Source organism: Cetorhinus maximus, unplaced genomic scaffold (genome assembly GCF_964194155.1).
Source record: "Cetorhinus maximus unplaced genomic scaffold, sCetMax3.hap1.1 HAP1_SCAFFOLD_2039, whole genome shotgun sequence".
NCBI lineage: Eukaryota > Metazoa > Chordata > Chondrichthyes > Lamniformes > Cetorhinidae > Cetorhinus > Cetorhinus maximus.
The window spans coordinates 1-23,152 of NW_027597979.1; the positions used below are offsets into that span (position 1 = coordinate 1).

Here is a 23,152-nt window from a genome sequence, read left to right on the forward strand (position 1 = left end):
GACTTCCAGTGCCTAGGACAAAGAACTGACTGTACGGAATAGTTTGGGGATTGATACTGGGCTATGGGGAGAGAGCGGGGCAGTGGGATTAGTTTGGGGATTGATACAGGGCTATGGGGAGAGAGCGGGGACAGTGGGATTAGTTTGGGGATTAATACAGGGCTATGGGGAGAGAGCGGGACAGTGGGATTAGTTTGGGGATTGATACAGGGCTATGGGGAGAGAGCGGGGACAGTGGGATTAGTTTGGGGATTGATACAGGGCTATGGGGAGAGAGCGGGGACAGTGGGATTAGTTTGGGGATTGATACAGGGCTATGGGGAGAGAGCGGGGCAGTGGGATTAGTTTGGGGATTGATACAGGGCTATGGGGAGACAGCGGGGCAGTGGGGTTAGTTTGGGGATTGATACAGGGCTATGGGGAGAGAGCGGGGCAGTGGGATTAGTTTGGGGATTGATACAGGGCTATGGGGAGAGAGCGGGGCAGGGGGATTAGTTTGGGGATTGATACAGGGCTATGGGGAGAGAGCGGGGCAGTGGGATTAGTTTGGGGATTGATACAGGGCTATGGGGAGAGAGCGGGGCAGTGGGATTAGTTTGGGGATTGATACAGGGCTATGGGGAGAGCGGGGGCAGTGGGGTTAGTTTGGGGATTGATACAGGGCTTTGGGGAGAGAGCGGGGACAGTGGGATTAGTTTGGGGATTGATACAGGGCTATGGGGAGAGAGCGGGGACAGTGGGATTAGTTTGGGGTTTGATACAGGGCTATGGAGAGAGAGCGGGGGCAGTGGGATTAGTTTAAGCATGGGCTGTTGAACCGATTGCTGTCGATGAACTCAGAGCTTCCTCGCAGCTGCGGGATTTACCCAGGGCCTGGGAGAGGGACGTGCCCCAGTGCACACATCATAACAGGGCCAGCGCCGATGTGTGAAATGACGACGCTCAGATCTCTCGTTACCAGAACAAACGCAGTTACTCATCCGAAGAGTGGCCCTTTCAAACCACTTCTGGAAAGTTGACAGGGTGACTGACCGGCGTGTCTCCGGGCACCTTTCACCAGCTCAGCACCTCACCCTGCTCCTCGCAGAGGCTGAGGGGCTCCTCTTGGAGCGCACTCACCGTTATAACCGGCAGGACGCGGTGCAGTCGAATCGCGCACAGCAGGATCCCACAAACAGCAGGCTGACGGTGACGTGGATCGTCTGTTGATGTGGATTGGGGGATGAATGTTGGGCTGCAGGGCATCAGGTACAAGCCCCGCTGTCGCTTTTCTTTGAACTGGAGGCTAGGTGGGATCTATCACATCAGCCAGAGAGGACAGACAGTGCCTTGGGTTTAACGCCTCATCTGAAAAGACAGTGCGGCTCTCCCTCAGCACTGACCCTCCGACAGTGCGGCGCTCCCTCAGCACTGACCCTCCGACAGTGCGGCGCTCCCTCAGCACTGACCCTCCGACAGTGCGGTGCTCCCTCAGCGCTGACCCTCCAACAGTGCGGCGCTCCCTCAGCGCTGACCCTCCGACAGTGCGGCTCTCCCTCAGCGCTGACCCTCCGACAGTGCGGCGCTCCCTCAGCACTGACCCTCCGACAGTGCGGCGCTCCCTCAGCGCTGACCCTCCGACAGTGCGGCGCTCCCTCAGCGCTGACCCTCCGACAGTGCGGCGCTCCCTCAGCGCTGACCCTCCGACAGTGCGGCGCTCCCTCAGCGCTGACCCTCCGACAGTGCGGCGCTCCCTCAGCGCTGACCCTCCGACAGTGCGGCGCTCCCTCAGCGCTGACCCTCTGACAGTGCGGCGCTCCCTCAGCGCTGACCCTCCGACAGCGTGGCGCTCCCTCAGCACTGACCCTCCGACAGCACGGCGCTCCCTCAGCACTGACCCTCTGACAGCACGGCTCACCCTCAGCGCTGACCCTCGGACAGTGGGCTGAGTGGCCGGATTCTCGGACTGGCTGCTTACGGGCAGTGACCGGTGCATTCTGCTGTGTTTTCAGGTTTCGCTGAGGGTCACTGCGCCCATGAGGAGGAGGAAGAGGAGGAGGTGCCTCGTGGCGAGGAGCTCAGCCGGACCGGACATAGACTCGGAGAGCCCGCTGGCTTCAGCCAGTCGCCCGACGTGGAATTCCAGCGGTCATCGCCGGACAAGCGCTCGGAGGTACCGGAAGTCAGCCCCACGGGGGATGGGAGCGCTTGTCCAGCTGGGTGGGGCTGCTATCCCCTGGCCCCTCTCCCCATCCACTCCAAAGTCCACCTCCCAGTTACTGACTCCATCCCTCTCGCTGGCCACAGTCCAGCCAGGCCGCTGGTCAAGGCGGTGCTGTGTGTGTGTGAGTGACCCCCGGACCGGCTCCCGAGCGTCTTATCCCCTCGGTCACTAACACGGCCGATGTCCACCTCTGGGGTATCAGGCCCGTTCAGCCGTCAAGGGCTGTTGGAAACCCCTCGTCCCCACGCTTCTCCCCTCCGGACCCGACTGTCCGAGCTCTCTGCCGGCCGGGCTCTCCGTCTCCGACACTCTGCTGGCCCCGTGTCCGCACTCACACCGAGTCCCGCTCACCCCCGTGCTCGCTGACCCGCACTGCCTCCCGGTCCAGCAATGCCTCGATTTTAAGCATTCTCAGTCCTGTTCTCCAATGCCTCCATGAACTCTTCACCCTCTTCCAGTCACCTACAACCCCTCCCTATCTCTGTAACCTCCTCCAGACCCTACAACCCTCCCTATCTCTGTAACCTCCTCCAGTCCCCTACAAAACTGCATATCTCTGTAACCTCCTCCAGCCCCTACAACCCTCCCTATCTCTGTAACCTCCTCCAGTCCCCTACAACCGTCCCTATCTCTGTAACCTCCTCCAGTCCCTTACAAAACTCCATATCTCTGTAACCTCCTCGAGCCCCTACAACCCTCCCTATCACTGTAACTTCCTCCAGCCCCCGACAACCCTCCCTATCTCTGTAACATCCTGCAGCCCCCTACAACCCTCCCTACCTCTGTAATCTCCTCCAGCCCCTACAACCCTCCCTATCTCTGTAACCACCTCAAGGCCCTGCAACCCTCCCTATCTCTGTAACCTCCTCCAGCCCCTACAACCCTTCCTATCTTTGTAACCTCCTCCAGCCCCTACAACCCTCCCTATCTCTGTAACCTCCTCCAGCCCCTACAACCCTCCCTATCTCTGTAACCTCCTCCAGTCCCTTACAAAACTCCATATCTCTGTAACCTCCTCCAGCCCCTACAACCCTCCCTATCACTGTAACTTCCTCCAGCCCCCGACAACCCTCCCTATCTCTGTAATCTCCTCCAGCCCCCTACAACCCTCCCTACCTCTGTAATCTCCTCCAGCCCCTACAACCCTCCCTATCTCTGTAACCACCTCAAGGCCCTGCAACCCTCCCTATCTCTGTAACCTCCTCCAGCCCCTACAACCCTTCCTATCTCTGTAACCTCCTCCAGCCCCTACAACCCTCCCTATCTCTGTAACCTCCTCCAGCCCCTACAGCCCTCCCTATCTCTGTAATCTCCTCCAGCCCCCTACAAACCTCCCTATCTCTGTAACCTCCTCCAGGCCCTACAACCCTCCCTATATTAGTAACCTCCTCCAGCCCCTACGACCAACCCTATCTCTGTCACCTCGCCCAGCCCCTACGACCCTCCCTATCTCTGTCACCTCATCCAGCCCCTTCAAACCTCCCTATCTCGGTCACCTACTCAAGGCCCCTTCAACCCTCCCTATCTCTGTAACCTCCACCAGCCCCTAGAACCCTCCCTATCTCTGTAACCTCCACCAGCCCCTACAACCCTATCCCTGTAACCTCCTCCAGCCCCTACAACCCTCCCTATCTCTGTAACCTCCTGCAGCCCCTGCAACCCTCCCTATCTCTGTAACCTCCTCCAGCCCCTACAACCCTCCCTATCTCTGTATCCTCCACCAGCCCATTCAACCCCTCCCAATCTCTGTAACCTCCACCAGCCCTAGAACCCTCCCTATCTCTGTAACCTCCACCAGCCCCTACAACCCTATCCCTGTAACCTCCTCCAGCCCCTACAACCCTCCCTATCTCTGTAACCTCCTGCAGCCCCTGCAACCCTCCCTATCTCTGTAACCTCCTCCAGCCCCCTACAGCCCTCCCTATCTCTGTATCCTCCTCCAGACCCCTACAGCCCTCCCTATCTCTGTATCCTCCTCCAGCCTCTACAACCCTCCCTATCTCTGTAACCTTCACCAGCCCCCTACAGCCCTCCCTATTTCTGTAACCTCCTCCAGCCCTCTACAACCCTCCCTATCTCTGTATCCTCCTCCAGCCTCTACAACCCTCCCTATCTCTGTAACCTCCTCCAGTCCCTACAACCCTCCCTATCTCTGTAACCTCCTCCAGCCCATCCAAACCTCCCTATCACTGTAACCTACTCCAGCCCCCTACAACCCTCCCTATCTCTGTAACCTCCTCCAGCCCCTACAACCCTCCCTATCTCTGTAACCTCCTCCAGTCCCCTACAAAACTGCATATCTCTGTAACCTCCTCCAGCCCCTACAACCCTCCCTATCTCTGTAACCTCCCCCAGCCCCTACAACCCTCCCTATCTCTGTAACCTCCTCCAGCCCCTACAACCCTCCCTATCTCTGTAACCTCCTGCAGCCCCTGCAACCCTCCCTATCTCTGTAACCTCCTCCAGCCCCCTACAGCCCTCCCTATCTCTGTATCCTCCTCCAGACCCCTACAGCCCTCCCTATCTCTGTATCCTCCTCCAGCCTCTACAACCCTCCCTATCTCTGTAACCTTCACCAGCCCCCTACAGCCCTCCCTATTTCTGTAACCTCCTCCAGCCCTCTACAACCCTCCCTATCTCTGTAACCTTCTGCAGCCCCCTACGACCCTCCCTATCTCTGTAACATCCTCCAGCCCCTACAAACCTCCCTATCTCTGTAACCTCTTCCAGCCCCTACAACCCTCCCTATCTCTGTAACCTCCTCCAGCCTCTACAACCCTCCATATCTTTGTAACCTCCTCCAGCCCCTACAACCCTCCCTATCTCTGTTACCTCCTCCAGCCCCTACAACCCTCCCTATCTCTGTAACCTCCTCCAGCCCCTACAACCCTCCCTATCTCTGTATCCTCCTCCAGCCTCTACAACCCTCCATATCTCTGTAACCTTCTCCAGCCCCTACAACCCTCCCTATCTCTGTCACCTCCTCCAGCCCCCTACAACCCTCCCTATCTCTGTATCCTCCTCCAGCCCCCTACAACCCTCCCTATCTCTGTATCCTCCTCCAGCCTCTACAACCCTCCCTATCTCTGTAACCTCCTCCAGCCCCTACGACCCTCCCTATATCTGTCACCTCCTCCAGTCCCCTACAACCCTCCCTATCTCTGTAACCTCCTCCAGCCCCTACAAACCTCCCTATCTCTGTAACCACCTCCAGCCCCTACAACCCTCTCTATCTCTGTAACCTCCTCCAGCCCCCTACACCCCTCCCTATCTCTGTAACCTCCTCCAGCCCCTACAACCCTCCCTATCTCTGTAACCTCCTCCAGTCCCTACAACCGTACCTACGTCTGTAAACTCCTCCAGCCCCTACAACCCTCCCTATCTCTGTAACCTCCTCCAGCCCCTACAACCCTCCATATCTCTGTAACCTCCTCCAGCCCCTACAACCCTCCATATCCCTGTAAACTCCTCCAGCCCCTACAACCCTCCCTATCTCTGTAACCTCCTCCAGCCCCTACAACCCTCCCTATCTATGTAACCTCCTCCAGCCCCTACAACCCTCCCTATCTCTGTAACCTCCTCCAGCCCCTACAACCCTCCCTATCTATGTAACCTCCTCCAGTCCCTACAACCCTCCCTATCTCTGTAACCTCCTCCAGCCCCCACAACCCTCCCTATCTCTGTAACCTACTCCAGCCCCTACGACCCTCCGGGATCTCCTCGCTCCTCCAAATTCCGGCCACTCACACATCCCCCTCCCCGATTCCCATCGCTCCACCATCGGTGGCCGTGCCTTCAGCTGCCTGGGGGCCCCGAGCTCTGGAATCCCCTCCCTAAATCGCTCCAGTGAAACATCTGTGAAGGTTTTGCTAAGTTAAAGGTGCTAGACAAATGGAGGTTGCTGTTGTTTAACCTCCGTGAACCCTACTCTAGGGCAGACCCCAGCCTCGCCTCATTCAGCTCTGTTTACAAACCGCAACAGCCTGGGGAGAGCGTCTGGGCAGACCGCGATGCCTTCTGCAGTCGAGTGGCCAGTCAGCGCTCTCTGGGCTGGTACATGGTCACTCAGCCATGTTGCTGGACGATGGGCATGGGGAAGGTTGGGACACGCGTTTCACTGTGCGCACTGAGGATACAGCTGAGGTCATCGGGGAGGTGGGGGGAATTCAACTCCCTGACTGGTGTCCCACTCAATGGCTCCGGGTCACCACAGGACCGTAGAATATTCCAGAAACAGGCCTCTCAAACCCTCATGCACATAATGCCTCAGTGCTGACACTCCGACAGTGCGGCGCTCCCTCAGCGCTGATCCTCCGACAATGCGGCGCTCCCTCAGCGCTGACTCTCCGACAGTGCGGCGCTCCCTCAGCGCTGACCCTCCAACAGTGCGGTGCTCCCTCAGCGCTGACCCTCCGACAGTGCGGCTCTCCCTCAGCACTGACCCTCCGACAATGCGGCGCTCCCTCAGCGCTGACCCTCCGACAGTGCGGCGCTCCCTCAGCGCTGACCCTCCGACAGTGCGGCGCTCCCTCAGCGCTGACCCTCCGACAGTGCGGCGCTCCCTCAGCGCTGACCCTCAGACAGTGTGGCTCTCCCTCAGCACTGACCCTCCCACAGTGCGGCGCTCCCTCAGCACTGACCCTCCGACAGTGCGGCACTCCCTCAGCGCTGACCCTCCGACAGTGCGGCGCTCCCTCAGCGCTGACCCTCCGACAGTGCGGCGCTCCCTCAGCGCTGACCCTCCGACAGTGCGGCGCTCCCTCAGCGCTGACACTCCGACAGTGCGGCGCTCCCTCAGCGCTGATCCTCCGACAATGCGGCGCTCCCTCGGTGCTAACCCTCCGACAGTGCGGCGCTCCCTCAGCGCTGACCCTCCGACAGTGTGGCTCTCCCTCAGCACTGACCCTCCCACAGTGCGGCGCTCCCTCAGCACTGACCCTCCGACAGTGCGGCGCTCCCTCGGCGCTGACCCTCGCACAGCGCGGCGCTCCCTCAGCACTGACCCTCCCTCAGCACGGCGCTCCCTCAGCGCTGACCCTCCCACAGCGCGGCGCTCCCTCAGCACTGACCCTCCGACAGCGCGGCGCTCCCTCAGCACTGACCCTCCGACAGCGCGGCACTCCCTCAGCGCTGACCCTCCGACAGCGCGGCGCTCCCTCAGCGCTGACCCTCCGACAGTGCAGCGCTCCCTCAGCACTGACCCTCCCACAGTGCGGCGCTCCCTCAGCACTGACCCTCCGACAGCGCGGCGCTCCCTCAGCGCTGACCCTCCGACAGCGCGGCGCTCCCTCAGCACTGACCCTCCGACAGTGCGGCTCTCCCTCAGCACTGACCCTCCGACAATGCGGCGCTCCCTCAGCGCTGACCCTCCGACAGTGCGGCGCTCCCTCAGCGCTGACCCTCCGACAGTGCGGCGCTCCCTCAGCGCTGACCCTCCGACAGTGCGGCGCTCCCTCAGCGCTGACCCTCCAACAGTGTGGCTCTCCCTCAGCGCTGACCCTCCCACAGTGCGGCGCTCCCTCAGCACTGACCCTCTGACAGTGCGGCACTCCCTCAGCGCTGACCCTCCGACAGCGCGGCGCTCCCTCAGCACTGACCCTCCGACAGCGCGGCACTCCCTCAGCGCTGACCCTCCGACAGCGCGGCGCTCCCTCAGCGCTGACCCTCCGACAGTGCGGCACTCCCTCAGCGCTGACCCTCCGACAGTGCGGCGCTCCCTCAGCGCTGACCCTCCGACAGTGCGGCGCTCCCTCAGCGCTGACCCTCCGACAGTGCGGCGCTCCCTCAGCGCTGACCCTCCGACAGTGCGGCGCTCCCTCAGCGCTGACCCTCCGACAGTGCGGCGCTCCCTCAGCGCTGACCCTCCGACAGTGCGGCGCTCCCTCAGCGCTGACACTCCGACAGTGCGGCGCTCCCTCAGCGCTGATCCTCCGACAATGCGGCGCTCCCTCAGCGCTGACCCTCCGACAGTGCGGCGCTCCCTCAGCGCTGACCCTCCGACAGTGCGGCGCTCCCTCAGCGCTGACCCTCCGACAGTGCGGCGCTCCCTCAGCGCTGATCCTCCGACAATGCGGCGCTCCCTCAGCGCTGACCCTCCGACAGTGCGGCGCTCCCTCGGCGCTGACCCTCGCACAGTGCGGCCCTCCCTCAGCACTGACCCTCCCTCAGCACGGCGCTCCCTCAGCGCTGACCCTCCCACAGCGCGGCGCTCCCTCAGCGCTGACCCTCCGACAGTGCGGCGCTCCCCCAGCGCTGACCCTCCGACAGCGCGGCGCTCCCTCAGCGCTGACCCTCCGACAGTGCGGCGCTCCCTCAGCACTGACCCTCCGACAGCGCGGCACTCCCTCAGCACTGACCCTCCGACAGCGCGGCGCTCCCTCAGCACTGACCCTCCGACAGTGCGGCGCTCCCTCAGCGCTGACCCTCCGACAGTGCGGCGCTCCCTCAGCGCTGACCCTCCGACAGTGCGGCGCTCCCTCAGCGCTGACCCTCCGACAGCGCGGCACTCCCTCAGCACTGACCCTCCGACAGTGCGGCGCTCCCTCAGCACTGACCCTCCGACAGTGCGGCGCTCCCTCAGCGCTGACCCTCCGACAGTGCGGCGCTCCCTCAGCGCTGACCCTCCGACAGTGCGGCGCTCCCTCAGCGCTGACCCTCCGACAGTGCGGCGCTCCCTCAGCGCTGACCCTCCGACAGTGCGGCACTCCCTCAGTACTGACCCTCCGACAGTGCGGCGCTCCCTCGGCGCTGACCCTCGCACAGTGCGGCCCTCCCTCAGCACTGACCCTCCCTCAGCACGGCGCTCCCTCAGCGCTGACCCTCCCACAGCGCGGCGCTCCCTCAGCGCTGACCCTCCGACAGTGCGGCGCTCCCCCAGCGCTGACCCTCCGACAGCGCGGCGCTCCCTCAGCGCTGACCCTCCGACAGTGCGGCGCTCCCTCAGCACTGACCCTCCGACAGCGCGGCACTCCCTCAGCACTGACCCTCCGACAGCGCGGCGCTCCCTCAGCACTGACCCTCCGACAGTGCGGCGCTCCTCAGCGCTGACCCTCCGACAGCGCGGCGCTCCCTCAGCGCTGACCCTCCGACAGCGCGGCACTCCCTCAGCACTGACCCTCCGACAGTGCGGCGCTCCCTCAGCACTGACCCTCCGACAGTGCGGCGCTCCCTCAGCACTGACCCTCCGACAGTGCGGCGCTCCCTCAGCACTGACCCTCCGACAGTGCGGCACTCCCTCAGCACTGACCCTCCGACAGTGCGGCGCTCCCTCAGCACTGACCCTCCGACAGCGCGGCGCTCCCTCAGCACTGACCCTCCGACAGTGCGGCGCTCCCTCAGCGTGCGATTTTTACACTGACAGGCGTCTGACCTAAGCTGACTCCGTTTCTCTCTTCCCCCCCACCCTCCCATGCCTCTAGCCCTTCTCGACGCCTCCGAGCTGAGTCCAGCCTCGCCTGACCCTTTCGCCCTGCTCCGGACCTGCCCTTGCTGCCAGCGGGGCTACAAGAGGGTCAGCGCTCTGAAGGAGCACATCGCCACTCGTCACGGGAGGCCGGAGGAGAGCTACGTCTGCACCGTCTGTCGTTACTCCTTCACCCAGCGGGAGCAGCTGGACAGGCACATCCTGCTCCATGAGCGGAACCTGGATCAGGTGAGGCCTTAACACTGAGCTCGGAATCTCCCCCATCCTCCCTCCCATTCGCTAAGATCACGGCCCACCCGATTGTGGCCTCAACTCCACTGTCCCTCCTCCCCAAAAACCCTCGACCCCCTCGTCGATGGGAAACCCGTCTCACTCGGCCTCGAAATTATTCACTGGCCCGGCCTCCGCTGCTCTCTGGGGTGGGGGTAGAGAATTCCACAGACTGACCACCCTCTGAGAGAAGAAATTCCTCCTCGTCTCCGTCTTCAATGGGAGACCCCCTTATTCTGAAACTGTGGCCCCCTCCCTCCCTCCCTCGTTCTAGATTCCCCACGAGGGGTGGGGAGGGGGAAACATCCTCTCAGCATCCACCCTGTCAAGCCCCCCTCCTCCTCTCAGAATCTGATCTGTTTCGATAAGATCACCTCTCGTTCTTCTAAACTCCCAACGGGGGACAGGGCCCCGACCTGCTCAACCTTTCCCCCGTGAGACAAACCCCCCTTCGTCCCAGGGATCAGCCCCAGTGAACCTTCTCCCAACGGCCTCCAATGCCAGTACGTCCCCCTCCCTTAAGTAAGGAGACCAGGAACTGGACACAGGGCTCCGGGTGTGGTCTCACCAACGCCCTGTACAGCTGGAGCAAGACTCCCCCATTCTTTACTCCTAAGGATGTCCCTCACATCCCCACCACACCCCAATGTCCAGAACCTTAAACCTGTGTCTCCCCCTCCTCACCCCCAATCCCCACCCCTGTCCTTGTCCCATCAGCCAAGGGGAACAGCTTTTCTTTGTCCATATTTATCTTAATGTGTCAATCTCACTTTCTCTCCCTCTTTCTTTCTCTCTCTCTCTCAATCACAGAGATGGAGATTGAGAGGGAGTGAGAGAGAGAGAAAGGCAGAGAGGGTGAGAGGAAAGAGAGATAGAGAGGGAGAGGAAGAGTGAGAGAAAGAGAGAGAAAGGGGGGGTAGAGAGAGAGGGAAAAAGGGAGGGAGAGAAAGAGTGAGAGAGAGAGAGAGGGGGGCCAATGAGAGAGAGAAAGAGAGGGGGGGAAGAGAGAGAGGAGAGAGAGAGTGAGAGAGGAGAGAAAGAGAAAGAGAGGGAGGGGGAGGAGAGAGGGAGGAGAGAAAGTGAGAGAGAGAGGGAGAGAAAGAGAGAGCGGAGTAGAGAGAGGAGAGAAACAGCGAGAGAAAGGGAGATGGATAGAGAGAGAGGGAGAGAAAGAGTGAAAGAAAGAGAGAAAAAGGGAGAGAAAAAGTGAAAGAGAGAGAGAGAGAAAGGGAGAGAAAGAGTGAGTGAGGGAAAGAAAGAGTGAGAGAGAGAGGAAGAGTGTGAGAGAGAGAGAGGAGAGAAAGCGAGAGAGAGGGAGAGAAAGTGAGAGAGAGAAGGAGAGAAAGAGAGAGAGAGAGGGAGAGAAAGAGAGAGAGGGAGAGAAAGAGAGAGCGGAGTAGGGAGAGAGGGAGAGAAAGAGCAAGAGAAAGGGAGATGGGTAGAGAGAGAGAGAGAGAAAGGGAGAGAAAGAGTGAGAGAAAAAGGGAAAGAGAGAGTGAAAGAGAGAGAGAGAAAGGGAGAGAAAGAGTGAGTGAGTGAGGGAAAGGAAGAGTGTGAGAGAGAGGAAGAGTGTGAGAGAGAGAGGAGAGAAAGTGAGAGAGAGGGAGAGAAAGTGAGAGAGAGGGAGGGAAAGTGAGAGAGGGAGAGAAAGTGAGAGAGAGAGGAGAGAAAGTGAGAGAGAGAGGAGAGAAAGTGAGAGAGAGGGAGGGAAAGAGAGGGAGAGGGAGGAGAGAAAGAGAGAGGGCGATAAAGAGTATGAGTGAGAGAGAGAGAGAGAAAGTGTGAGAGAAAGAAAGAGAGGGGAGGAGAGAGAGATGGGGAGAGAGAAAGAGAAAGGTGAGGGAGAGGGTGGTAGAGAAAGAGAGAGAGAGAGAAATAGAGAGGGGAGTAGAGAGAAAGAGAGAGGGAGGGAGGGAGGGTGGTGGACAGGAGAGGAGGGGGGTGATGGGGAGAAGGGGCAGCCATTGTACACCCAACCCGCCCAACCCCACTCACCCAACCCCCGCATAACCCAACCAGGAATTTATCAGCATCCGGCAACCTACACAGTCCGAGTCGGTGGGGGGTTAACAACACGGTGTGGGGCCAACTCATTGCACCAGGGTGGATCCCTATCCAGGGCAGGGCACGAGTCCCTGCCCGAGAAATAATGAATCACTGGGTTCAACCGATTTAAAAATGAAGTCACAGGAAGTCTGTAGGACCGGACTGTTTTTGTTTGGTTCAGCGGGAGCAAGTGGGAGTAGTTTGCAGTAAGTTCTGTTACAGGGGCGTCTGGAACTTTATATATTCCCCAGTACGGGAGCGCTGTTCACCTTCCGAGCTCCAGGCAATTGAATAACTCTGAAATTTCAGCCTCGCCGATAATTGCAGCGGTCGGCAGCACAGCCTTCAATCATTTCTTCCGAAATTTAATGATCTGAAAATTATGGCACGAGTCTCCTGGTAACAGGGGAGAGAGAGAGACAGGGGAAGAGAGATAGAGAGAGATGGGTGGTGGGGAGGACAGTGAGAGGGATTGACATGGGAAGAGATAGAGGGATAGTGAGAGAGAGAGATGGGTACGGGGCGAGAGGGAGAGAGAAAGACAGTGAGAGAGAAACATGGGAAGAGAGATAGAGAGAGGCGGGGGGAAGGAGAGGGAGAGAGATAGACATAGGAAGAGAGAGAGAGATGGGGACAGGGGAGAAAGGGAGAGAGAAAGACATGGAGTGGGAGAGGGAGAGATAGTGAGAGAGAGACATAGGAAGAGAGATAGAGAGAGACAGTGGGGAGGAGAGGGAGAGAGATGGACATGGGAAGAGAGAGAGAGATGGGGATGGGGAGAAAGGGAGAGAGAAAGACAAGGGGTTGGAGAGAGAGATACTGAGAGAGAGAGATGGGGATGGGGCGAGAGGGAGAGAGAAAGACATGGGAAGAGAGAGAGAGATGGGGATGGGAAGAAAGGGATAGAGGAAGACATGGGGTTGGAGAGAGAGATAGTGAGAGAGACATGGGAAGAGAGGTAGAGAGAGACGGTGGGGAGGAGAGGGAGAGGGATAGACATGGGAAGAGAGAGAGAGAAATGGGGACGGGGGAGAAAGGGGGAGAGAAAGACATGGGGTGGGAGTGAGAGATGGTGAGAGAGAGACATAGGAAGAGAGATAGAGAGAGACAGTGGGGAGGAGAGGGAGAGAGATGGACATGGGAAGAGAGAGATGGGGATGGGGAGAAAGGGAGAGAGGAAGACATTGGAAGAGAGAGAGAGATGGGGACGGGGGAGAATGGGGGAGAGAAAGACATGGGATGAGAGAGAGAGATAGTGAGAGAGAGACATGGGAAGGGAGATAGAGACAGTGGGGAGGAGAGGGAGAGGGATAGACATGGGAAGGGAGAGAGAGATGGGGACGGAGGAGAAAGGGGGAGAGAAAGACATGGGGTGGGAGAGATAGATAGTGAGAGACAGACATAGGAAGAAAGATAGAGAGAGACAGTGGGGAGGAGAGGGAGAGAGATGGACATGGGAAGAGAGAGAGAGATGGGGACGGGGAGAATAGGGGAGAGAAAGACATGGGGTGGGAGAGAGAGATAGTGAGAGAGAGACATAAGAAGAGAGATAGAGAGAGGCGGGGAGAAGGAGAGGGAGAGGGATAGACATGGGAAGAGAGAGAGAGATGGGGATGGGGGAGAGAAAGACATGGGGTGGGAGTGAGAGATAGTGAGAGAGAGACATAGGAAGAGAGATAGACAGTGGGGAGGAGAGGGAGAGGGATAGATATGGGAAGAGAGAGAGAGAGATGGGCACAGGGGAGAAAGGGAGAGAGAAAGCCATGGGGTTGGAGAGAGAGATACTGAGAGAGAGATGGGGATGGGGCGAGAGGGAGAGAGAAAGACATGGGAAGAGGTAGAGAGAGAGACGACAGGAGGAGAGGGAGAGAGATGGACATGGGAAGAGAGAGAGAGATGGGGATGGGGAGAAAGGGAGAGAGAAAGACATGGGGTTGGAGAGAGAGATAGTGAGAGAGAGACATGGGAAGAGAGGTAGAGAGAGACGGTGGGGAGAAGAGGGAGATGGATAGACATGGGAAGAGAGAGAGAGATGGGGACGGGAGAGAAAGGGGGAGAGAAAGACATGGGGTGGGAGAGAGAGATAGTGAGAGAGAGACATAGGAAGAGAGATAGAGAGAGACAGTGGGGAGGAGAGGGAGAGGGATAGACATGGGAAGGGAGAGAGAGATGGGGACGGGGGAGAAAGAGAGAGAGAAAGACATAGGTTGGAGAGATAGAGAGAGGCGGGGGGAAGGAGAGGGAGAAGGATAGACATGGGAAGAGAGAGAGAGATGGGGACGGGGGAGAAAGGGGAAGAGAAAGACATGGGGTGGGAGAGAGAGATAGTGAGAGAGAGACATAGGAAGAGAGATAGAGAGAGACAGTGGGGAGGAGAGGGAGAGGGATAGACATGGGAAGAGAGAGAGAGATGGGGACAGGGCAGAAAGGGAGAGAGAAAGACATGGGGTTGGAGAGAGAGATCGTGAGAGAGAGATGGGGATGGGGCGAGAGGGAGAGAGATAGACATGAGAGAGAGTGCAAGAGAGAGAAAGACTCGGAAAGGAGAGAGATAGTGAGGGTGAGAGAGAAAGGCAGTGAGGGAGGGAGAGATGGGAAGAGAGAGAGAGGAGGGAGAGTGTGACCAGGAGCCGGTATGGGTCAGCCTGGCGTGGGAATCTGTCCAACTCAGTGTCTTCTCTTGTCACACTGGTTCACAGGGTCAGAGGGCAGGCGAGATCGCTGGGGAGCGGAAGTTCAAGTGCACAGAGTGTGGAAAAGCTTTCAAGTACAAACATCACCTCAAGGAACACATTCGCATACACAGCGGTGAGTCCACAACCCTCTGACCAGGGCTGCAGTGAGGAACAGAACAGCTTAGGATGGGAAATAGGGCCCAGTGTCTCATCACTGACTCTCCGACAGTGCGGCGCTCCCTCAGCACTGACTCTCCGACAGTGCGGCGCTCCCTCAGCGCTGACCCTCCGACAGTGCGGCGCTCCCTCAGCGCTGACCCTCCGACAGTGCGGCGCACCCTCAGCACTGACCCTCCGACAGTGCGGCGCTCCCTCAGCGCTGACCCTCCGACAGTGCGGCGCTCCCTCAGCGCTGACCCTCCGACAGTGCGGCGCTCCCTCAGCGCTGACCCTCCGACAGTGCGGCGCTCCCTCAGCGCTGACCCTCCGACAGTGCGGCGCTCCCTCAGCGCTGACCCTCCGACAGTGCGGGTATCCCTCAGCGCTGACCCTCCGACAGTGCGGCGCACCCTCAGCGCTGACCCTCCCACAGTGCGGCGCTCCCTCAGCGCTGACCCTCCGACAGTGCGGGTATCCCTCAGCGCTGACCCTCCGACAGTGCGGCGCACCCTCAGCGCTGACCCTCCGACAGTGCGGCGCTCCCTCGGTGCTGACCCTCCGACAGTGCGGCGCTCCCTCGGTGCTGACCCTCCGACAGTGCGGCACTCCCTCAGCGCTGACCCTCCCGACAGTGCGGCACTCCCACAGCGCTGACCCTCTGACAGTGCGACGCTCCCTCAGCGCTGACCCTCCGACAGTGCGGCTCTCCCTTGGCGCTGACCCTCCCGACAGCGCGGGTACCGTTGCGTTGGGGGGGAGGGGGCTCGGGCTCTGAATCGAGGGGCGCGGGCGGGAGAGGGGGGACGCGGCCTGCTCTTCCGCCCGTGTCCGTCCACTCCGCTGACCGTTCTCTCCGTCCCCTCCGCAGGCGAGAAGCCCTACGAATGCGCCAACTGCAAGAAACGCTTCTCCCACTCTGGCTCGTACAGCTCACACCTCAGCAACAGGAAGTGCGCCAGACTGACCACTGGGGCCCGCAGCTCGGAGGGGGAGGGGGTGGGGCGCGGGACCAGGACCCCGCTGCCCGCTCGGGCCAGGAACCCCCTCAGGCTGACCGCCCGCCTGGCCGGGGTCAAGGAGGAGCCGCCGGACGACGGGGGGCGCCGCGGGCTGGGCCGGTGCCCGTGGCCGGTCAAGGGGTCACCGGAGCCGTCCGGCCACCTGTCCCTGGACGACGTCTTGCAGGGTCAGGTCCGGCTCCCGGGCCCGGCCGCATGGCCGGACAGCGACTCGGCCGCCCGGAGCTTCCTGCGGTTCATGGACGACCTGTTCTCGGCCCGGGGGGTCCCGACATCAGCGGCGGGGGGGGAGGGGCCCGGGAACGCCGCCCCGACGCCCGCCCTCGACCGCCGGCCGGAGGGGCTGGAGGAGGGGGCCGCGGCGGGAGCCCTGGACTCCATCGCCCGGGCGACCTACCCCTTCTCCGACTGGGGGCTGGGTCTGGGCCTCCCCCGCCGGGGGGTCCTGCTGCACCCCGCCTGCCTTGGCCCCTGGGCGCTGGGACGTGCGGAGCCGCCGACCACGGAGCTTCGGCGCGGCGGCCGGCGTCCGCCCCCCGGGGAGGGCCAAGGAGGGCGTGCGCTGGAGGAGGAGGAGGAGGAGGGGGAGCAGGAGGAAGAGGGGGCGCCGGAATCGCCGGGGTCCCCTCCCCGCCCGGGATCCCCGCCGACACCCTTCCCCAAGGAGGCGCAGTCCGAACCCCTTGACCTCTCGCTCCCGAAGCGGGCCGGGAGGAGCCGGGACGGGGCGGACAGCCGGGCGCTGTGGGCGGGGCTCCACCGGCCCCCCGAGGAGTGGAAGGACCGGGAGTGTTTGACCGTCCACGGGCTGTGCAACGGGATCGCCTACCCCAGCTTCCCGTTTGCCGACCCCTGTCTCCGCGCCGTCTCCGCTCTGCAGCCGTACCAAGGCTTTGGTGGGCTCGGCGTCCCTCAGCAGCTGGGCTACGCGTACGTGATGGGCGAAGATATTCGACTGCAGAGGAAGCACCGGCACCGGATTCTGGTAAAGAAACAGCTGTTGCAGGGGTTGGGGGGTGGAGGGGGGAGGGGAACGAGGGGGTTACAATTGCGAAGGGCCGATATTCCCGCGGGTAATGGATACAAAGGGGTGATCGGATCGAGGCGTTTACAGATGATTAAAGGATTTGACAGGGGACCGTACATCGGGAGGGTTGTAGGGGAATGGAGGAGGTTACAGAGATAGGGAGGGTTGTAGGAGAATAGAGGAGGTTACAGAGATAGGGAGGGTTGTAGGGAAATGGAGGAGGCTACAGAGATAGGGAGGGTCGTAGGGGCTGGAGGAGGTTACAGAGATAGGGAGGGTTGTAGGGGAATGGAGGAGGTTACAGAGATAGGGAGGGTTGTAGGGGAATGGAGGAGGTTACAGAGATAGGGAGGGTTGTAGGGGAATGGAGGAGGTTACAGAGATAGGGAGGGTTGTAGGGGAATGGAGGAGGTTACAGAGATAGGGAGGGTTGTAGGGGAATGGAGGAGGTTACAGAGATAGGGAGGGTTGTAGGAGAATAGAGGAGGTTACAGAGATAGGGAGGGTTGTAGGGAAATGGAGGAGGCTACAGAGATAGGGAGGGTCGTAGGGGCTGGAGGAGGTTACAGAGATAGGCAGGGTTGTAGGGGCTGGAGGAGGTTACAGAGATAGGGAGGGTTGTAGGGGACTGGAGGAGGTTACAGAGATAGGGAGGGTTGTAGGGGCTGGAGGAGGTTACAGAGATAGGGAGGGTCGTAGGGGCTGGAGGAGGTTACAGAGATAGGGAGGGTTGTAGAGGCTGGAGGAGGTTTCATAGATAGGGAGGGTTGTAAGGGGCTGGAGGAGGTTACAGAGATAGAGAGGGTCATAGGGGCTGCAGGAGGTTAAAGAGATAGGGAGGGTTGTTGGGGCTGTAGGAGGTTACAGAGATAGGGAGGGTTGTAGGGGCTGGAGGAGGTTACAGAGATAGGGAGGGTTGTAGGGGCTGGAGGAGGTTACAGAGATAGGGAGGGTTGTAGGGGGCTGGAGGAGGTTAGAGAGATAGGGAGGGTTGTCGGGGATGGAGAAGGTTACAGAGATAGGGAGGGTTGTAGGGGGCTGGAGGAGGTTACAGAGATAGGGAGGGTTGTAGAGACTGGAGGAGGTTACAGAGATAGGGAGGGTTGTAAGGGCTGGAGGAGGTTAGAGAGATAGGGAGGGTTGTAGGGACTGGAGGAGGTTAGAGAGATAGGGAGGGTTGTAGAGACTGGAGGAGGTTACAGAGATAGGGAGGGGTGTAGAGACTGGAGGAGGTTACAGAGATAGGGAGGGTTGTAAGGGCTGGAGGAGGTTAGAGAGATAGGGAGGGTTGTAGGGACTGGAGGAGGTTAGAGAGATAGGGAGGGTTGTAGAGACTGGAGGAGGTTACAGAGATAGGGAGGGGTGTAGAGACTGGAGGAGGTTACAGAGATAGGGAAGGTTGTAGGGACTGGAGGAGGTTACAGAGATAGGGAGGGTTGTAAGGGCTGGAGGAGGTTAGAGAGATAGGGAGGGTTGTAGGGACTGGAGGAGGTTAGAGAGATAGGGAGGGGTGTAGGGGCTGGAGGAGGTTAGAGAGATAGGGAGGGTTGTAGAGACTGGAGGAGGTTAGAGAGATAGGGAGGGTTGTAGGGGCTGGAGGAGGTTACAGAGATAGGGAGGGTTGTAGGGAAATGGAGGAGGCTACAGAGATAGGGAGGGTCGTAGGGGCTGGAGGAGGTTACAGAGATAGGCAGGGTTGTAGGGGCTGGAGGAGGTTACAGAGATAGGGAGGGTTGTAGGGGACTGGAGGAGGTTACAGAGATAGGGAGGGTTGTAGGGGCTGCAGGAGGTTACAGAGATAGGGAGGGTCGTAGGGGCTGGAGGAGGTTACAGAGATAGGGAGGGTTGTAGAGGCTGGAGGAGGTTTCATAGATAGGGAGAGTTGTAGGGGGCTGGAGGAGGTTACAGAGATAGAGAGGGTCATAGGGGCTGCAGGAGGTTACAGAGATAGGGAGGGTCGTAGGGGCTGGAGGAGGTTACAGAGATAGGGAGGGTTGTAGAGGCTGGAGGAGGTTTCATAGATAGGGAGAGTTGTAGGGGGCTGGAGGAGGTTACAGAGATAGAGAGGGTCATAGGGGCTGCAGGAGGTTACAGAGATAGGGAGGGTTGTTGGGGCTGTAGGAGGTTACAGAGATAGGGAGGGTTGTAGGGGCTGGAGGAGGTTACAGAGATAGGGAGGGTTGTAGGGGCTGGAGGAGGTTACAGAGATAGGGAGGGTTGTAGGGGGCTGGAGGAGGTTAGAGAGATAGGGAGGGTTGTCGGAGATGGAGAAGGTTACAGAGATAGGGAGGGTTGTAGGGGGCTGGAGGAGGTTACAGAGATAGGGAGGGTTGTAGGGGCTGGAGGAGGTTACAGAGATAGGGAGGGGTGTAAGGGCTGGGGGAGGTTACAGAGATGGGGAGGGTTGTAGGGGCTGGAGGAGGTTACAGAGATAGGGAGGGTTGTAGAGACTGGAGGAGGTTACAGAGATAGGGAGGGTTGTAAGGGCTGGAGGAGGTTAGAGAGATAGGGAGGGTTGTAGGGACTGGAGGAGGTTAGAGAGATAGGGAGGGTTGTAGAGACTGGAGGAGGTTACAGAGATAGGGAGGGGTGTAGAGACTGGAGGAGGTTACAGAGATAGGGAGGGTTGTAAGGGCTGGAGGAGGTTAGAGAGATAGGGAGGGTTGTAGGGACTGGAGGAGGTTAGAGAGATAGGGAGGGTTGTAGAGACTGGAGGAGGTTACAGAGATAGGGAGGGGTGTAGAGACTGGAGGAGGTTACAGAGATAGGGAGGGTTGTAGGGACTGGAGGAGGTTACAGAGATAGGGAGGGTTGTAAGGGCTGGAGGAGGTTAGAGAGATAGGGAGGGTTGTAGGGACTGGAGGAGGTTAGAGAGATAGGGAGGGGTGTAGGGGCTGGAGGAGGTTAGAGAGATAGGGAGGGTTGTAGAGACTGGAGGAGGTTAGAGAGATAGGGAGGGTTGTAGAGAGTTGTTCCTCTGTTGTATCCCTCTCTCTGGCCTGTTCACAGGGGGAGCTCTTGGCCAGCCGGACGTTGCACTACCTGCGCCCGACGGAGGAGCAGAGGGACTTGCCCTGCGGACCGCCCCGAAAGAGACTGACCAAGACGGACAACGGGCTGTACCCTTGCGACCAGTGTGAGAAGCACTTCCAAAAGAGCAGCTCGTTGCTGAGGCACAAGTATGAGCACACGGGTGAGTGCTGGTGAGGACGGGCGTTGGAACTGTCCAGTTACACAGCCCGCGCAGAGGCCATTCAGCCCACTGTGCCTGTGCAAGTTCTTTGAAAGATCTAGCCAATTAGTCCCCCCTCCTCTTCCCCGACCCCCACACATCTCCCTGCAAATCATTCCCCTTCCAGTATCCGATTCCGCCCCTCCTATTGAATCTGCTTCCACCGCCCTTTCAGGCAGCACCTTCCAGATCACAACAACTCGCTGTGTTTATAAAAAATAATTCCCCTCATCTCCCCCCCACCCGACCCCCACCCTCTGGTTCTGTTCCCGATTCTCTTCAATCTGTGTCCCCCTCTGGTTACCGACCCTCCCGCCCACTGGAAACAGTCTCTCCCTCTCCTACTCTACCCAAACCCCCCCTTTCGTGATTTTGAACCCCTCGATTCGATCTCCCCCCCTCCCTCCCTCCCTTAACCTTCTCTGCTCTAAGGAGAACAATCCCAGCTTCTCCAGTCCCTCCACGTGAACTGAAGTCCCCTCAGCCGATATCTGTCTCTCTCGCTCTCTCCCCTGTAAATTGCCCCTGTGGACATCTTTCTACATTCAGTCGCATTCCCTGATTTGAGGAGGTTTCCCTTCAGGTTGAGTTATGGAAGAAATTGCACAATGTTATTGTGTCTCTGGGAGTGGGTACAGCACGGGTTTAAATGCAGAGTAAAGCTCCCTCTACGCTGTCCCCATCAAACACTCCCAGGACAGGTACAGCACGGGGGTTAGATACAGAGTAAAGCTCCCTCTACACCGTCCCCATCAAACACTCCCAGGACAGGTACAGCACGGGGGTTAGATACAGAGTAAAGCTCCCTCTGCACCGTCCCCATCAAACACTCCCAGGACAGGTACAGCACGGGGGTTAGATACAGAGTAAAGCTCCCTCTGCACCGTCCCCATCAAACACTCCCAGGACAGGTACAGCACGGGGTTAGATACAGAGTAAAGCTCCCTCTACACCGTCCCCATCAAACACTCCCAGGACAGGTACAGCACGGGGTTAGATACAGAGTAAAGCTCCCTCTACACCGTCCCCATCAAACACTCCCAGGACAGGTATAGCACGGGGTTAGATACAGAGTAAAGCTCCCTCTACACCGTCCCCATCAAATATTCCCAGGACAGGTACAGCACGGGGTTAGATACAGAGTAAAGCTCCCTCTACACCGTCCCCATCAAACACTCCCAGGACAGGTACAGCACGGGGTTAGATACAGAGTAAAGCTCCCTCTACACCGTCCCCATCAAACACTCCCAGGACAGGGACAGCACGGGGTTAGATACAGAGTAAAGCTCCCTCTACACCGTCCCCATCAAACACTCCCAGGACAGGAACAGCATGGGGTTAGATACAGAGTAAAGCTCCCTCTACACTGTCCCCATCAAACACTCCCAGGACAGGTACAGCACGGGGTTAGATACAGAGTAAAGCTCCCTCTACACTGTCCCCATCAAACACTCCCAGGACAGGTGCAGCCTGGGGTTAGAGACGTCGTGCGGTGCCGTGGTGACGCTGACTAAAGCGCGTCTCCTTTTGCCCCCCTCGCAGGTAGACGTCCACACCGCTGCGAGACCTGCTCTAAAGCCTTCAAGCATAAGCACCACCTGATGGAGCACCAGCGCCTGCACTCGGGGGAGAAGCCGTACTCCTGTGATCGGTGCGGGAAGAGGTTCTCCCACTCCGGCTCCTACTCGCAGCACATGAACCACCGCTACTCCTACTGCAGGAAGGGCGAGGAGGAGGGCGAGGAGGAGGAGGTGGAGGTGGAGGAGGAGACGGCGAGGGGGGGAGAGGACGGAGGAGCGGGGACGGAGGAGCACCCTCGAGGACTCGCCGAGGCCGAGGGGCGGCCAGCGGAGGGGGAGAGCGTGGAGGGGCGACCGCCGCCAGTCCAGGACCCAGCGGAGGCGCGGAGGAGCTCGCCTGGAGCGGCTGAGCAGCAGCGACGGCACGACTAGCCGCCCGGAGGCCTCTCTCACCCCCCCACCCCTCACCACCTCAACCCCCGGCCGGGACTCCAGGTCCAGGTCAAGGATGACCGACAGCATTTTACCTCCGCCCGGAGAGCTGTCCAGCTGCCGGCTTCGGTGTCCAGCCCCGGACACGCGAGCGCCCGCCGGCCAGGGTTTAGAACGCAGGTGTCAGGGGGCCCAGCCTCGGGGCGGGAGGCGGTGGTGGGGGTGGTCAGCGGTGGGGGAGGGGGTCACGGTGGTTCGAGGCCTTCCGGTCCCTCGAGCCTGCTCCACGATGACAGTCCGCCCTCTAACTAAATTTCCCGCCCTCACCCTCGATCCCCTCGGTGCCCGAAAGTCTACCGCTCCCGCCGTCACGTATATACTCGACAGCAGGGTATCCACGGGGGGTGGAGGTTTCCAGAGGGTCACCCACACCCACCGCCCCTCAGCCTCGACCCTGTCAAACCCCCTCAGAGTTTTAGGCATTTCCACGTCTTCTCTCGTTCTTCTGAACCCCAGAGAACATCGGCCCGTTCCGTTCGATCTCTTCCCCCCACCACCCCACCCACGTAGGACAATCCCTCTCATCCCGGGTGTCAGCCCCAGTGAAACCTTCACTGCTTCTCCCGCTCGGAGGCAGGTACATCCTCCCTTTGTGAAAGGGACCAAAGATGGGCACGGAGAAGGTTCACTGGGCTGATCCCTGGGACGAAGGGGGGTTTGTCTCACGGGGAAAGGTTGAGCAGGTTGGGGCCCTGTCCCCCGTTGGGAGTTTAGAAGAACGAGAGGTGGATCTTATTGAGACAGATCAGATTCTGAGAGGAGGAGGAGGGGGCTTGACAGGGTGGATGCTGAGAGGATGTTTCCCCCTCCTCCCCTCCTCGTGGGGGAATCTAGAACGAGGGGGGTGGGAAGGGCACAGTTTCAGAATAAGGGGTCTCCCATTGAAGACGGAGACGAGGAGGAATTTCTTCTCTCAGAGGGTGGTCAGTCTGGAATTCTCTCCCCACCCCCCCACAGAGAGAGCAGCGGAGGCCGGGTCAGTGAATATATTCGAGGCCGAGTGAGATGGGTTTCCAATCGACGAGGGGGTCGAGGGTTGTGGAGGAGGAGGAGGGGTAACAGGCAGGAAAGTGAGGTTCAGGCCAC

At 59.7% G+C, this 23,152-nt stretch overlaps 1 protein-coding gene across 1 annotated transcript; it reads left to right on the forward strand.

Moving 5' to 3' along the window:
* Positions 1 to 1,991: 1,991 nt before the first annotated feature.
* On the forward strand, positions 1,992 to 22,164 carry LOC144676876 (zinc finger E-box-binding homeobox protein zag-1; the record flags this gene model as incomplete). The annotated part of the gene is made up of 6 exons (XM_078537191.1): positions 1,992 to 2,189; positions 9,622 to 9,854; positions 14,642 to 14,750; positions 15,645 to 16,780; positions 19,832 to 20,015; positions 21,597 to 22,164. Coding segments are annotated over 6 exons (2,270 nt in total), but the record flags the coding sequence as incomplete, so codon positions are not given.
* Positions 22,165 to 23,152: the final 988 nt, after the last annotated feature.